Source organism: Artemia franciscana, chromosome 4, assembly GCF_032884065.1.
Source record: "Artemia franciscana chromosome 4, ASM3288406v1, whole genome shotgun sequence".
NCBI classification, from domain to species: domain Eukaryota; kingdom Metazoa; phylum Arthropoda; class Branchiopoda; order Anostraca; family Artemiidae; genus Artemia; species Artemia franciscana.
The window spans coordinates 16,302,316-16,319,498 of record NC_088866.1 but is presented as its reverse complement, the minus strand read 5'-3'; the positions used below and the strand labels follow the sequence as shown (position 1 = coordinate 16,319,498).

General features: G+C 33.3%; 1 protein-coding gene across 4 annotated transcripts in view; it reads right to left on the bottom strand.

Moving 5' to 3' along the window:
• The window catches only part of LOC136026058 (sodium- and chloride-dependent GABA transporter 1-like), a 165,617-nt gene that overhangs the window by 52,914 nt on the left and 95,520 nt on the right, over nucleotides 1-17,183 (bottom strand). For all 4 annotated transcript variants that reach the window (XM_065702244.1, XM_065702242.1, XM_065702243.1 and 1 more), the window contains 3 exons: nucleotides 15,964-16,092; nucleotides 9,741-9,849; nucleotides 6,065-6,197 (listed from right to left, as the gene is read on the bottom strand). In XM_065702244.1, the coding sequence (XP_065558316.1) occupies nucleotides 6,065-6,197; nucleotides 9,741-9,849; nucleotides 15,964-16,092 (371 nt within the window). The remainder of the gene's footprint in view (nucleotides 1-6,064; nucleotides 6,198-9,740; nucleotides 9,850-15,963; nucleotides 16,093-17,183) is intronic.

The following is a 17,183-nucleotide window of genomic DNA, read 5'->3' as shown; positions in this document are numbered from 1 at the left end:
CGAAGACCACACTGCCTTTCCATTACAAACACCAAAAACAAGAAGAACAATAGGGAATTTCTCAAGACAGTGGGAAACAAATTAGAATGAATATTTCGGCCCTATGTCCAAGGGCCGTCCTCAGCAATACAGATATATAATAAAAAACAACTTACAAGAGGATAAAATCAATAAAACTAAAATGAACCGTTTTTCAAAACAGTCCCAGCATCCTTACCTTAGTGAAGTTCAACCAGGACTGATAAATAAATTGTGATGAAACGAGGCAATTCATTGAAATGAAATAAAATGGTTTACAAACACGTTTTTAATGCCAGCCTAGCTTTTTTCGCTGCTGATTTTATAGGTCTATTTGTGACAGGTTCTGTGTTAATATCTATTGTTTTTTTTTTAATATTTCGTAAGGTTATTTTTAATTAAATTTTTGTATAAAGCATCTAGTGAATATTCTCCTAAATCCCTATTTAAGGAAATATTATTATTAATCTTAAGTCTGATTTCAATTGCTTCTCGAACTACTCGAACTTCTCGAATTGCTTCTCGAATTGGTGTTTAAAAAAATTATTCAATATTTCCTCCACCTGGTTAAGTTTTCAAATCTCCAATTTAGCATTCAACAGTTCCTGAAAACCCTCTTCCGATCTTCTAGTACCATTATTTTAATACGATCACTCATGAGAAAAAAAAACCCTAAAAACAAACAAACACGCATCCGTGACCTGTCTTCTGCCAAAAATAGCAAAATTCCACATTTTTACAGATAGGAGCGTGAAACTTCTACAGTGTGGTTCTCTGGTATGCTGAATCTGAGTTATATGTCATAATTTCTGTCCATTTTAAGTTTTGGTGTTGCTCCTTACTTTTTTTTCTTTTTTTTTTAACTACCTTTTTTAATTTAATTTCTAATCGTTCTTAAATAATGCCAGGAAATCTGAACCTCCTCTATGGAAAATTCCTTCCCCCATGAAAAAAATTACACCGTGGAAAGTTTTTTTCCGGTAAATGTCCCCCCCCCCTTCAGGAAAGTTACCCCAAGACAATCCCATTCCAACTGAAAATTCCACCCAGAAAGTTACTTGCGGAAGACTTACTTGCGGAAGATGAAAAATGTTTCTCACGCACTTCCATTTGAAAAAGACTCTAATTTCTGATTGTTTTTAAAATCATACCGGTAATCCCCTCCGTAAAAAGTTTCCGAACAAAAAGCCAGCAAAAAGGTATTTCCCTGGAAAGATTTTCTTTGGGAGAAGGGGTACAAAAAAAACTTTTTAAAACGCATCAAAAATGTGAAGTTGATATCTACTATTTCTGGTCTACCCAATTATTATGAAAATAAAGAATAACATTAAATCCCAAATTGAGCAGAATTTATTCCATATAGAAGGGGGATTGCCCCTTCCTTATCCATGCCTCCACCTCAAGTTCGAAGAAACTTCGGAGTGTGCTCATTAGATCAGGAATTGAGAGTTCTAGTCTTTTTTTGATGGTCCAAAGGGATTGGAGACCAATCAGCTACGTAGGGGTGATATTTTCCGGGGAGGGGGGATTTCTGTGTTTTTTACGGGGGGATTTTCCATGAGGGATTATTTTTCACATGGTGTATTTTCCGGGGGGGTAAATACCGGCCACCAAAAAAGGACAAGGAAAGATAAAAAAAGACCTCTAATATCTTTAGATGCGTCAAGCGAGGCATGCTCCCGATAAAATCCAGAAAAGAACAGGAATGTCTAACAATAAGAAAGAAGGAATTCCAATAAATCAACTGAAGAAGAGAAGGGGAAAATCGGAATTTTTCGTCAATAAAACTAAAAGTAATTTAAATCTAACCTGAATTAGGCTGGACTCTTATTACCTGGATGTGGTTGAAAGCTTAAATTCATGTGGTTTGCTGTTTTTGTGCGGGAGGTGGGTCAATTGTTTTTGGTTTTCTTTTAAAAAAAATATTGTTTCTGGTTTTCTTATCTCTTTTTGCACTATTCTTGTTGTTCCATTCTTTCGGTTTCGTATTGCTTTCGTTTTTATTCTCGTGTTGCACTATTATAAATGAATAAACGAATCTTAAAACGAGTTCAGCGAAAATTGAATAAGCAAATCAAGCTTAAAACGTACAAAATATTTTACTATTGTAGCATAAATGAAACTCTAAACGAACGGAAATTAAATAAACAATCAAAAAACAAACATACAACATGTCCAAATCTAAATGAATAAATAAATCTTAAAACGAATAAAGTTTTAATTAAATATGCGAATCAAGATTGAAACGAACGAAAATCACTACAAACAAGAGTATAGGTACTGCCTCCTTCCCTAACTATAAAAATCTAAAACCTACTGCGTCATTGGCGCTTACTGAAAATAAATTATATTACAAAATATTTTCTTATATACTTATTACAACATTGGAAATGAAAATTAAATTACAGTAAAATTAAATTTTAAAATGATGGGCTTTTCAGCAGCTGATATAATTATATATCAAATATTCAGTTTAATCTCATTTCTTCCCAAAACCGTTTGCGGCAAATTGAGTTTCAATACAAACAAGAATTTAGCTAATGCCTCCTTCCCTAACTGTAAAAATCTATTAAATGTAAACTAAACCTAACTGTAAAAATTTTTAAAAAATGTAATATAGAGTTATATTACAAATATTCTCTTTTCCAGCTATTACAGCATTGAAATGAAAATAAAAATTACACTATTCAAATTTTACTTTTTCAATTCTACTTATTATAAAAAAGAATTTCAATTTTTCAATTTTCTTTATTTAAATAGAATTAGACCTATAGCCTCCTTATAGTATATTAAGCGCTAAATGGATATTAAATGCGTTTAATACCTTGTGGCAATTAAATGTTTATCCTTGTACTATAAAATATTGCATTCATATGCCTACTGGTACAGAAATTTTAGCCCACTACGCCACAGGTGTGCTGGTTTTAACAGATAACAAGCTCAACATATTCGATGAAATCAGGTTCCAACCAGGGTTTTTAGCCTGTTGGTAAAATGGGTTGTGACTATAGCTGTATAATATGTACGTCGTGTACTCATGATTCAAATTACCCCAGGCAAATCCAGCAAGATTTGGACATTAATAAATAAAAATTTATTAATTTATAAAAAACTTCCAAGAATTTAAAAAATAAAAATATAGAGAGAAAAGGGTCATGGTATTTCAGACAAAACAGTAGAAAAAAAATAAAAAACAATAAACTTTAAAATAATAAAGAAATGCGAATATTTCGGCTCCGCATTCGCAAGCCTTTATAAACGGAAAACAATGAATTAAGCTAAATTAAACACAACACATAAAGAAAAGCAAAACAATACATGCAATTCACATCTTAATTACTTCCAAATTCACTGAACCAATATCAATATCACTTTCAACAGACAGTTAGTGTTGAATTTGGTAAATTTTGATTAACCAAATTCTCTGAATGCAAAGCCAGTGAGGTCTAAGAAATTTTAAACTTCCGAATCGAAAATTGTTGGGTCGAAAAGATAATTCAGGACTAAATAACAGAGCCCTTAAAAGCACTACAAAGACTATTACTGACAACCCGTCGTAGAACCAAACGACTTGAAGGCAACAGAGCTGCAGACGCACCTCTTCCATCCCGTTCATTTCTAGAGTTTCAGCCTTTACTCACTGCAATGAAGTTGCTTCTTCATTTAAATTGTCTTACAGCACAGGATAGGACGTCCTGTTTTTCATTTGACTCTTGTTAGATTGCCAAAAAACCCAAATTTTTACTATATCCTACGTCCGTTAAACGCAACCCCACCATCTTTGCATTTTACAAGGAGAAGATAGCGTTTTGATCCTAAACGACGCTGAAAAGATCATATGATATTCGCACTCTGTATCACATCTTGGTACATTGTCGGAAAATAGATTTGAGTAGATTTTAGATTTTAACACCTGACACGGGGATGCCATGGATATTCTGTGGTAGCCACAACACTTGGCTGGGTAGAGAATTAAAAGTGGCGAAACCCTATATAGGCCAGTGTATTCTCCTGATGAGCCCTTGTGTTGGGTTGTTGCCTCTGAATTATTTGTCTTTATTATTTTTTCTATTGTTTGGTAAATGACGACTTATACTTATTGACGACATGACTGCCTGTCCATGGATTATTCTTTATGGTTGATTGTGTATGGCTATGCTGTTTGACCTATGTGATTGTATGGATGAGTAGGGTTAAGGCCTCATTCAAGTGCTGGTCTATATTAATCACTAATTGTGTTTGTGTTTGTGCTGTTGCATTGGTGATTTCTCTTTTCATGATATTAGAAACTATTTTGGTTTTAATTTTAAGTTTTGAAACATATTGAAACATATCTAAGTTTTAAACACACTGATGTTAACAACATATTAGAAATTACTTTAGTTTTAATTTAAGTTTTGAAACATATTCAGACATATCTAAGTTTTATACACACCGATATTAACAATATATTAGAAATTATTTTAGTTTTAATTTAAGTTTTGAAACATATATAAGTTTTACACACTGATATTAACAACATATTAGAAATTACTTTAGTTTTAATTTAAGTTTTGAAACATAATAAACATATCTAAGTTTTAAACACACTGATATTAACAACATATTAGAAATTACTTTAGTTTTAACTTAAGTTTTGAAGCATTTCTAAGTTTTACACACTGAAATTAACAACATATTAGAAATTACTTTAGTTTTAATTTAAGTTTTGAAACATATTCAAACATATCTAAGTTTTAAACACACCAGTATTAACAATATATTAAAAATTATTTTAGTATTAATTTAAGTTTTGAAACATATTCAAACATATCTAATTTTAAACACACAGATATTAACAATATGTTAGAAATTATTTTAGTTTTATTTGAAGTTTTGAAGCACATTCAAACATATCTCAGTTTTAAACACACTGATATGAACAACATATTAGAAATTTCTTTAGTATTAATTTAAGTTTTAAAACATATTGAAGATTTCTTTTTCTTTTTCTGCTCTAGGAAAAGTGCCAATAATTTTAATTTAGCATAAATTTGAATTCAAAAGGGGTAATTCCAAAGCCGTCAAGTAACTTTTTATGAATTTTAAAGAAGAAAGAGAAAATGAAAGATAAAATTTGCTGGTTTTTTTGTGTGTTTTTTTTTTGTTATTGACTTATGAGGAAGAGAAAGATTTTATCCAGCTTTCAAAATAAGAAAAGTATGACTTTCCTGTAAAAACCGTCACACAACGCTTTCTGAAATACCCTTTTTTCTCAGCTGTTTAGGTTCTGATTTTCTGAATCCTGGGTGGCTTTCTGAGTTGTATTTGATATTACTTAATATATTTTTATTGCACATTTAATTAGAAAAATAAATATCCATCCACAGAGTGTGTTGTTGGTGAGGAGCAATAAAAAATTTAAAAAAGACATTTACAACATAAGAAATGCATAGGATGAAACTTACCATCAAGAACGGATAAAGGATGATTGGAGCGATTGGGCCCCGCATTTGAAAAGGACCCCCGCTACCATAAAAATGAAAAGAACAAAAATCGAAATTCAAAGAAAATTGCTTTTAATGATAAGAGATAATTACGAAAAAAAAATATTACTTGAAGAAATGGCAGGTAATGCTACAATGGCAGTATAGGCTAAATAGTTTAGTAGTTATTTCAATTGAAAGTGAAGACACAAGGAAATTAGGTTTCAAACAAATTTAGAGGAATTTAAAGAACAAAAACTTAGAAATACGTAAATTCATGTATTCATATTCGGTGATATAAATGAACAAACATTCAATAGAGGTTTTTTATTTTGAGCATTTTGTTTTTAAATTTATGTTTACCTATCTGATGACCCATAAAATTAGATATATTTATGTATAATTTTACTTGAATATCTTAAATATAGAGAAGGCCCCGCAAAAAAAAAAATCCAACCGCTATTTGATCCGGGCCTGCACACCATGCAGATATAAATTATAAATCCATTTTGACTTAAGCCAATGAAAATTTACAATTTAGGAGGCCCTTCTAATACGAGGTTATCTCGAATCATACATACCTTTCCGCTGTTATGAAGGCCTTTCCAAATAATGAGATAGACCAAAATCCAACCAATCATCAAACATCCAAGTATTTCCCACTGAACATTTCCCATATCATTAATTGTGTCAGTTCGCTGAAGGCAACGTCGACTGAAAATAACAAAAATAGTAAGAAAGATTTATAACAAAAACCTAGTATTTACTTTAACCAGGATTACCACTATAAGGAATTCTTCTAAATTCGCAGATTTTTAATATTCAATAATTTTTCTTTTCCATTTCCCAATGAGCTTAAATACCAGGAGCACCAATTCACGAGAATATAGGGAGGACAAATCTTTTATTATCTTTTTAATGAAGTTACAATAACGGGTATTTTTCCTATATTTTTCGAAAAAATGCAAAAATACAAATTTTTTAAAATCTAGGGGAGGGCCAAAATACCTGGAGGTGCAATTACCTTTCCCGTGCCCCCCCCCCCATTGATGCCCCAGTTGAACACACGTGGAACATAATTTTTAAATGAAATACAAGCATCCTCATTCCTAAAGTAGCTTCCTACCAATTTACTTGTTTGGATCTCATCTCCTTGGTTTCAAAGACAATCAAAGGAGAGGGTATTGATTGAATCAAAGAAGGAATACAAGGATCTTTGAATTTTCTTTGAATAGCTGTATCTAATTTTATTGCCTTTCGGTACTTATATATTATACCAAAGATACTGGAGAAATTTGCTTTCTTAGATGTGAGAAAACCTGTTTTATCTGTCTGTATTCAAAGAAAATTAGTTTGGGTTCAGTGGAAAAACTAGGATGTAAGTATATTTTAATTACATATTTAAAATATAGAGTTGGTATTTTGGTTAGGTTATGTTAGGTTAGGTTAGTTATTTAATATAATGCGTTCTGGGAGGCCTGCTTTCTATAATTCTTCGCCGTAGTTTCCATAATTTTGTTTCTGAAGTATTATATTTTCATCATATTTTGATATATTTCATGATGATTATCCTGATATTACTTCTCGAGTGTTTTTGGTGTAATACGTAAGTACCTACCATTCTAGTCTAGGAAACGTTATCTTAATGTTTTAGACATATTGAATATTACCTCCCAAATAGACAAGATTTTGAAACCAGAGGGCTCATGTCCATGGGCCCTCCCCCTAAATATCTACCAGAGCATAATATTTTTTGTATTTTCCAAAATTAATGTAGGAAAATACAAAAAAAAATATACTAAAAACAGAAATCATGACTATGAATGGAAATCATACGACAAGTAGGCATTTCAATAATATGAATTTTTTTCTCCAATAATTTCTCTTGTTTTAAATATAATAATTTCAAACCATAATAATTTCTCACTAGCGACTTGAAGTAGTTGTCCTTTTGTTATGTTCAATTTTCTACTTATTCATCTACATGATTTTCCCTATCGACAAAGATAAAGACAAGAAGATAAGAAGATAAAGTGAAACACAGAGAAACGACCCATAGACAACTTCAAAGTATTTTTGAAACTAATAAGTGAGGCAACCCGAATTCATCATAGAATTTTCAACTTATTTATCTACATGGTTTTTCCCTATCGACAAAGAGAAAGACAAGGAGCTAAGAAGATAAAGTGAAACACAGAGAAACAACCCATAGACAACTTCAAAGAATTTTTGAAACTGATTAGCGAGGCAACCCAAATTCATCATGGAAAAAAACATCTCACAAATATCGTTTTTTCTTCTTTTTTTTCTATTAGGCCAAAAATAAGGGAATTACGCCAGAAGGACGCAATAGGCATATTTATTTGCCTCCTGTCTGCTAAGCTAGAAAGTAAATTTTTATTAGTACATTAGATGTAACAAAATGCCCATTACAACGGAGAGCACAGCTCGATGTAGGTGGCAACTTTTAACATTTACCACAGTAACCAGAAATCAGAACACACTCATCTTTCTTACGTATAAAATAAGGAATAAACTTCAGACTTCAAACGGTCAAAAATTAGTTTTTTTAAAATTTAAAGACTTCAATAGAATTTCAGTATGTAAAAATCGCCATTAATCAAGAAACGAAACTTTATATGAAACATAATTCTAATTGACAATGAGACCAAAGTTAAAACGATCACAGACTACCAGAAAAAAGGAAAATGGTACGCCCTTCAAACTCTCAGAAATATATAGCATAGCGTAGCGTAGACAGGCAAGAGGGCTAAATTCCAACGATGTGTGACATATCCAATCTTCCTTTTGAAATATACCTGTGAAGCCTGTGTCTTATTTCGGTTATCTACATAAGTTTTCGCCCTTACCCCTGTTGTTGAACTTAACCAAATGCCCTTGGAGAATACTATTTGGCCTTTTAACTATTCTGATTAAAGTGGTGATATCTTCAAATTTAAGCCAATACCTTGTAGTGGAGGGATGGCCAAGGTCACGTCAGAGATTGAAGGGTTAGCATATTTCTTTCAGTCGTCTTCTACTCTTAAAAGAGGTTCTAGAACCTTTAATTTTTTATTAAATGGGGCCTCTATACGAACTGGTCAGATGGCGGGGGGGATAAAAGATGCATTGATAATGCGTGAATTTCTACAAAATCTACAACGCCTCGAAGACTATGATTCTTCAGTGGTGAAGTAGTAATTTTAACGTGAAAAAGTTTGGTGTAATAAATATAAAACAATGAAAAAGCTGTACAAATTTCATAGTTAAGAGATGACTAAACTATAACTAAATAAATAGCTTAGTAAAACTAATTTGCCCAAAATTGAAACATCTGGCCATAAAGAACAAGGAAAAATGCTGTCTTATACTTCTGTCTTGAAAACGCTGCTTTAATTACATAGGTTTACTTTTTCATGCATCTTCATTTAAGCCAGTAAAATCATTTCTTATGTCTGTAGGGGAAAATATTTACTGCATTTTTAAAACTGTGCTAACTAATACTGAGCCACAAAGTATCAGAAACTTTTAAAACTGGAAACTGGCGACGATATTTAAGAAGAAATTTAACCAGCGCCATCCATTATTGACGAATTTTGTTTTACTAAGCCGCTGCATACTTGTCCTTAACTTGTGGCTGTGGGTAATTAAAGCAGAATTCTTGTAGAAGGGGCTTACAGCTTAAAATGTAGTAGCCTAATGAGCCAGGTGAGATCCTTACGATAAAACATGGGCCTACTTTATTCAGAATGGATATCGGCTTATAATTCTGTTTAACTACCACTTACAAAAACATTTCAGTTTTGGTCCTATAACAACATACAAAGGGGGGGGGGGATCAACGACGAAATTTCCCTGCTTGATAGTTCCCCACTGAAAGTAATCGGCGGTTTTAAATTGCGATAATTTACTTTAGCACCTCGATTCTTAGAGGAGATGCGCGGTAAATTACAAGGGGAAGGGGAGTAGAGGAAATACTCGTAAAGTTTCCAACTTATTAACCTGATGTGGTCATTATTAGATAAATTATGGCAGGGAACACACAGTAAATTTAGTTAGAAGCAGGGTAAAGCACATTTTTTAGACAAAATCTTAAGGCAAAAGGGGCAATCTAAGGCAAATCAAATATTCCTGGTGAATGGCAAAAAAGAAAATCCCGACCAACATAGCAAACCAGCGAACAAAAACGCTGTAAGGAGCGTTCGTATTAATTATTTACATAATACAGAACAGGAATAATTTAAATTTTTTACTCACTCCCAGAACTGTTCAACTGAAGAAACATTAAAAAAATGGGTTTCGTTAGATACTTGAGGCTCCTCCAATGTTGTCAAGTAACAGGTCGATTTTTCATTCCACCATCCACCTAAAATAGTTTATGCATTAAAATATTTCAAGCAGTAATTTCTTTCATATTATTGTAAATTTACATATGCTACAGGAAAATATTGTTATATTGATGATTTTAAAGCTTATTGTTATAACCAATTTTTAAATAACTTCTAAATTCATCCTTCGAACATATTAAGATAATCTGTGGGGTTTTTCAGAACCTTTATTGTTAGAACTTCTCATAACTATAATGTAGTGCCTCACTCGTTGAGCTTTTACTTCCAATTCTTATGTATTTCATACAAATTATATACAACTGGTGTTGTTCATGATACTTATGTTTCATATATAACTTATGTTGTTCATAATCTGGTTCTTAAACCTCAACTTAATTTTAACCTAGGCTTTACCGTCATAGTGTTGAGCTAGTAATACAAACATAACTAGCTTTTAATATAAGTTAATATAACTCGATATTCCTCCAATGTTAATCCAATTAATATATAATTAATTTGAACAACTACTTAAAAAACTCATTAATACGACTAATTAATCTAATATAAAATAATATTTCGTAACTGTAGATTTAGCTAGTCAGGATATTTTAGTGTATTTGGAGGTATTATTCAAAAATCCAGTCTTTATTGTCGATTCTTTATTTTCGATTATTTGAGCCTTTTTTTGTTGTCCATTATCAATTATATTGTCCACAAAATATCAGCCTCCGTTCTTTTATATCTTTTAACGACCTTGTCCAAGACCTGCAGAAAGTAGACCCGAACAGACGAAGTACGTATGGACGGGCAATGATGAGTCAAGAAGTTTTTCTTCTTGATCTTGGTTTTGATCACATTTTCTGGTTTTCAAATACACCCAGGTGTTTAATGCCAATTTTTATCCTTTAATAGGGTCCGATCGACTTTATATTTCTTCATAAAAATCATATTCGAAAAATACTGAAGTTTTTTTCCAGAAATCAGGGATAGTGTCTATTCCAAGAAGTCTTTATATTTCTTGCAACAGTATTTGGCTTGTTATTTGCAATCGAACTGATATAATGTTGACTATATATATGTGGACAATAGGAATATTGGAAAAAAAATAACTTATATGAAAAATGTTTCAACTTAAAGTAAGGAGCAAAATAAAAATTTAAAATCACAAAAAATTATTTCATGTGTGAGAAGGGGTTGTTCCTTCCTCATCCTTCTCTATTTACGCAAAAGTTCGCCTTTTTAAGACAATTCTACAAGAAAGATGGCTTAACACACAAGGGCCGTTGAATTTGAATGAGAAGTATTTCTCGAGAAGGTTTTCTTCTTGATCTTGGTTTTGATCGGATTTTCTGGTTTTCAAATACTCACAGGTGTTTAATGCCAATTTTTATCCTTTAACAGGGTTCAATCGATTTTATATTTCTTCATAAAAATCATATTCGAAAAACACTGAAGTTTTTTTCGAGAAATCAGGAATAGTGTCTATTCCAAAAAGTCTTTATATTTCTTGTAACAGTATTTGGCTTGTTATCTGTCTGCAATCGAACTGATATAATGTTGACTATATATATGTGGACAATAGGAATAAATTTGAAAAAAAAAACAGACAACTTACATGAACAATTTTTCAACTTAAAGTAAGGAGCAACATAAAAATTTAAAATAACAAAAAAATTATTTCATGCATGAGAAGGATAAATCTTCCTCACAAAACAAATCCTGCTTCACATCCAAGGTATCACAAACTTTTTCATTTTCCTCTATATCTTTTCCTGCAACTGTACCTCGGCTTAGCGAATTCTCAAACTGGTCCGCCCATCTCTCTTTAATTCTTTCCTTATCATTAATTGTGGCCCCGTTCTTGTCTTTAGCTGGGACATTTACAGATTCACTACTCCCTCCCAATTTATTAACATGCCAGCACAATATTTTACTATGTCGTCTAGCTGCATCTTCCAGACCGTCGGCACATTTTGTCCATGGCCTCCACTTCACACCTCCTTAGTTCATATTTTAATGCTTTCTCCACTTTCTTTACATTCCTTTTGTTTTCATATGATCTATCGCTCAGACAATTCTTGTACAAACCAATTCTTCTGTCTACTAAACATAAAGCTTTTTCACTCATATTCCTAGCTGTAGTCTTAACTTTCTTACGAAAGACACAATCAGCAACTTCACAAATTGTTTTCAAAAAATTATTCCAACCATCTTCCAAATTGTCAAATTTTAAACTCTCAAGTTGAGCATTCAATTGTTCCTGGAAAGTTTCTCTCAAATTCTTATCCTGGAGTCTACCAACATCATAACTTCCCGGGAGGTAGTTACCCTTCCGAAATCTCAGCTTTAAATCAACCCTAGACATTACTAGATGGTGATGTTTATTTTTAACATCAATAAAAGCACTCCTATATACCCTAATATCTTGTATTGATCTTGTCAGTCTTCGGTTTACTATAGCACAATCTATAAGGTTTGCTGTCTTACCATGACGTAAGTACCATGTAAACTTATTGGCCTTTTTACGACCAAACACCATATTGGTTATAACTAGATTATTATACCTACAAAATTGCAAAAGTCTGTAGCCATTACTGTTTTCTTTTCCTACATCAAATTTACCTAGGCAAGAATTCCATCTATCCCTATTTCTACCGACCTGGGCGTTGAAAACTCTTAGTAAAAACACCATATTTCTACCTGGGACTCTGTCTATCTCTTCCTGTAACTGTGAGTAAAATCCATCTGAGCCACTAGTATCTCCATCAGTCGGTTCAACAGGGGCATATACTACTATAACTGATATCCTGAGCTTTTAGTCATAATATAAGCAATTAGTATTCTATTATTAACACCTTCCCAGGCTAAACAGGACTTAGCAGCTTCCTTATTCATCATGAGCCCTACTCCCTGTATATATACCCCATCCTTCCTGTATATCATTTAATTTCATGCTTCCTACCCCTGGAATATGAGTTTCTGAAACTCCTAAGGATTCCAGTCCGAATCGTCTGAATTCGTCAGTCAAAATGTCATTGCGATAGTCATTTTTAACGTCGTAACATTCCAAGTTCCAATTTTCATGTTCTTTAACTCATTGATATTATTTGGCCTTAGGAAGAGCAATGATCCCGGATACCAATGCAGGATGGGGTTCAACATATCCTCTCAAGTCTAAACGGAAGTGCTTAAGCCGGCTTAGAACCGGACAGCAAGAGGTCCCTGGGACCTCCAGTAAGTTGGAGGCTTTGTGCAATCCTGGGCCCATCTTGGTCACAACATGGTTTTCAGCACTTGGCAATGCTCTTCTATCAACAAGACTCGAAATCCTGTACAGACAGTCCCAAGCCTATTACCTCCACTCATTATATATCCATGCCTACAAACATTATGCTACTACAGGGAAAGGGAACACAAAGCAGATAAATTAGCTAGGAAGAGTTGGTCCGAAAACGCCCGCCAACACAGACCAAGCCCAGAAGAATTATCCATTAATCATGATTCCTTGCAAATGCTATGTCGTTTACTAGCCGATAATTTTCTTGAGGGGCGCCACTCCTCAAGTGGGAGTAGAGTTGACCGCAAGGTCCCTAGTCTTGCAGGCAACTCAAAACGGTTGAGACAGCCCTTTGCAGACCGTTGTCAACAGATCTGGCTCTTACGCCCTTCCGCAGTTGTCCTCCTATAGAGGATCCTCCACCATGGTGTTCTGCGTCACCATGAAATTTAACCCGTTACTGGGAGTAGGTTTGCAACTCTTGCGATGTGTGGACACATTGGTGGGCCTGTTGAGTGTATATTTGAGGGGCAATCTTCCTCCTCCACCTGTATCTATGGCCCCGGGCGAGGGTGCCCTAGTTTCTATTATGGACCCCCACGGAAATGGTCCCCCTTTGGTCCGTGTCCCCGATGGAGGTACCCTACATATCTGTAGGACGTTCCCCTATCGCCACCTGGGGACACGCTGAGTGGTCTGGGGGAAACCCTTGAGATCGACAGCTCACTGGCTTACTGAAAGCTAGAAGATTTGACCATATGTATTTTTGAGGCTTTCAAAAACGAACGTTGTCATATTGAATTCTAGCATCTTATAAATCATAATCGTAATAATATTAAAAAAATTCTTCATTTAACTTTTAAATAGAGACTTTGAACCAGATTTGTCCGTAAGATTTTGCATTTCCCGTCTTTGTTATTGGTAGGTTATATTGCCATGGGGAAATTTTTAGGATGTTTTTAACTCAGCAGTCCTTCAATTTTAATGTTTAACTTTAAAACGATAATTCTGCTGTTGTTCGATAGCTAAGATTTAGCTTTATTCATCTACCAAATTTTATTTTTGAAATTCTTTTTATTTTTTTTTAGATTGAACAACATTTCAAGAATAAGTCGGAAATAATTGAAAAATGTTTAAGTAAGTTTAGAACATTTAAGAAAAAGTCTAAGAAATATCATTATTCTGGCATTTTGAATGAAAATATCTGAAACTGATGGATTCATTTATACAAGCATCTTGACCTTTTGATGTAAATTACTGCTGTAAGTATACCACAAAATTGTATATCCCAGAGGGAACATAATTTTTTAAGATGTGAGTTTTTTTGTTGTTCTGTTTTGTTTTTTATTGTGTTTCCTTTTCCCCTTTTCTCATTTTTTTTAATTTTAATTAGTTTGTTTTGTTCTTTTTCCTTTGCTTTTTTTCCGTTGGTAAAGACTTCCGTTGGTAAAGGCTTCCGTTGGAAGAGGTGCCAACCATGCAATTAATTATAGCCAATATTAATCTTAATTCTAAATCTTACTTTGACCATGTCTCATACATCGACAAGTATTGATGCTAGAAATTCATTTTCTTCACCAAGTAACTTCATCAGTTGTTTGACCTCTACAATTTGTTGTGGGAGCTCCGAGGCTATGAGCTCAAACTTCTTTTGTAAATTTCTTAAGTATAACAGTTTTTTCATCAATGGAACTTTATTGAGAGTCTCCACTTACGTTCTTCAACCGCCTCATATATAGGATAATTTCTGTTTGTTTTGTGTTTTAACATAACTATTTACTATCATCTCAAACAAAAATTATTTTTATGTAATTCCTGTTGTTATTTTTTACACAAAATTAGGGGTACCTCTGTATACGAATGGGTAGGGGATTGCCACTCCCTCAGACCCCTGCTCCCATTTTGTGTGGATCGGTTTTTACAAGAACAGAAGCATATTTATGTCTATTTTCTCTTTACTATAGCAGAGGGAATTTATAAATATAGGGAGGCTATAAACACAGAGAGAGGCTATTTCCGGTACTTCCACTGTCAATGAATTTTTTGGAGTTTCCCCAAATTTACCCGAGAGTTGACGGAGTAATACATAGACATTTACACAAAGTTTAAATCATTATTTTTTTGCTAAAATTCATTTTTGGGAAGATTTCAGAGAATCGAATTGACTTGTGAGATATTCGAAGGAGCTCCCAAAAGATTGGGTATAGTGGAGACGCCAGTTGTAACCCCAAGTAGCTATTGACATTATTCACTTCAACATTTAAAATATTATAAGAGAGAGCTAACCTCGCCCCTCAGTACCTATAAGGTAGGACTTTTTCCATTAATGTTAATCAGAATGAATAAAGATTAAAGGATAATCTCCATTAAATTAAAAAATGATCCTTTCTTAATATTGACCAGAAAGACATGTCACAGAATGTTTTAGATTTCGGCCAAAAGTCAACTTTTGAGGCTTTAGATACCCCTCAAATATTTCCATTGGCCTAACCCTAATAACTAGTGCTTGTTAATACAAAGCCGTACAAATATTGTTATCCCAATACAAACGGACTATAATAACCGTTCAGTCTGTATGGATTACATATATATGCTGGGATGAATGCACCATCCCAAAGTAATACGGTGGTGATACTAGAAGGCTACTTGAATATTTTTTGCTTACTCTAAGGCTATCTGTAGAAATTTTCCTCGGTAGATTAATGGTCCTATTTGGACAAGCTATGCTGTTTTTGTTGAGCAGAATGTCTCAACAGCAGAATGTTGAGAAATGAATCGGCTGAAATTTTATAATTGTCGAAGGGATGAATCGGTCCAAATATGTGAATATATCTGGCTTGTACTTAAGATTATCTTGAATAAGGATTGCACTTACTACAAGTGTCCCAGGGTAGGTCAGGTATTGCCACGAAAGATTGAATAAAATACCACAATGTCCAAGCCACAATGACACAGTAATATATATTTATGTATGACACCATCAGTGTTGAGCCAAATCCGACACCTATAAAAAATAGTAATTAGAGCGGTTCAAAGGAAATTCTTTAGATAAGGTTAAAGGGTCTGTCTTAAAATGAGAGAAACTTTTATTTTTATGATATCAAAAAACGTGAAAAATACGTATGTTACAAGCAGTAGTATACTATACATTAGTCCAGAGCTAAAACACTTATTTAGGCACTAAAGCAACAGACTAAATCCAATTTGGTTCATTGACCTACTTACAGACAGGTATCCGACTCAGATAGATATCCGACGCTTTTCGGTGAATGACCTACATATTCCTGTCAGGACATGATTAGCAAATATTCGATCTTCATTGGATAAAAGCAATGTCTAGTTAACACAATACTTAATATTCAAGTCATGACACTTATATGAATGATTTTTGTCTTTTAAAAATATTGTATAGTATTGGGGTATGGATTAAGTTGAAATTAATAACGTGATAAATATTTTAAGCAGATATGCGACAGCCCTTGGTCATCCATGTTTCATCTACAAGGACCTCATTGCCTCCTAAACTTTTTGCCCCCGTTTTTGAGACTCAAATTTTTTGGACTTACAATTTTTGGACTTGTGGAACTCAACATTTTTTACACTCAGAATTTTTTAGACTTAGATTTCCTTTGGACTTCAAAATTTTTGCACTCAGAATTTTTGAGGCTCAGAATCTTCAAATAAGTTGTATGTGAAGATAAAAAGAAGTATTTTATCGAATGGATTCAAAGTATTCATTTTTATTTTTATGATGACATTCTACATCTCGTTAATTCAATAAAAAAAAATTATGCATTACTTTGTTACGTTTTCATTATTTTTAGGGTGTGCTAGAAAGTCGGACCTTCAAAATGTTTATTAAAAAGTCAGACATATAAGAAAAGGAATTTTAAGAGACATAGATAATACTATGAGGATTCCAGGGGGTATACTGGAATCTGAGATACATTAAAATGGTTTTACCAAAGTTAAAACACACAGTCATACAAAAAACACCCAAAGACGGGCACAGAGAGAGAGGGACAAGCAAACACCCGCGACCACTCAAACACAAAGGCATAGTGTGAGAGAGAGACAAAAACCCATGAAGACACA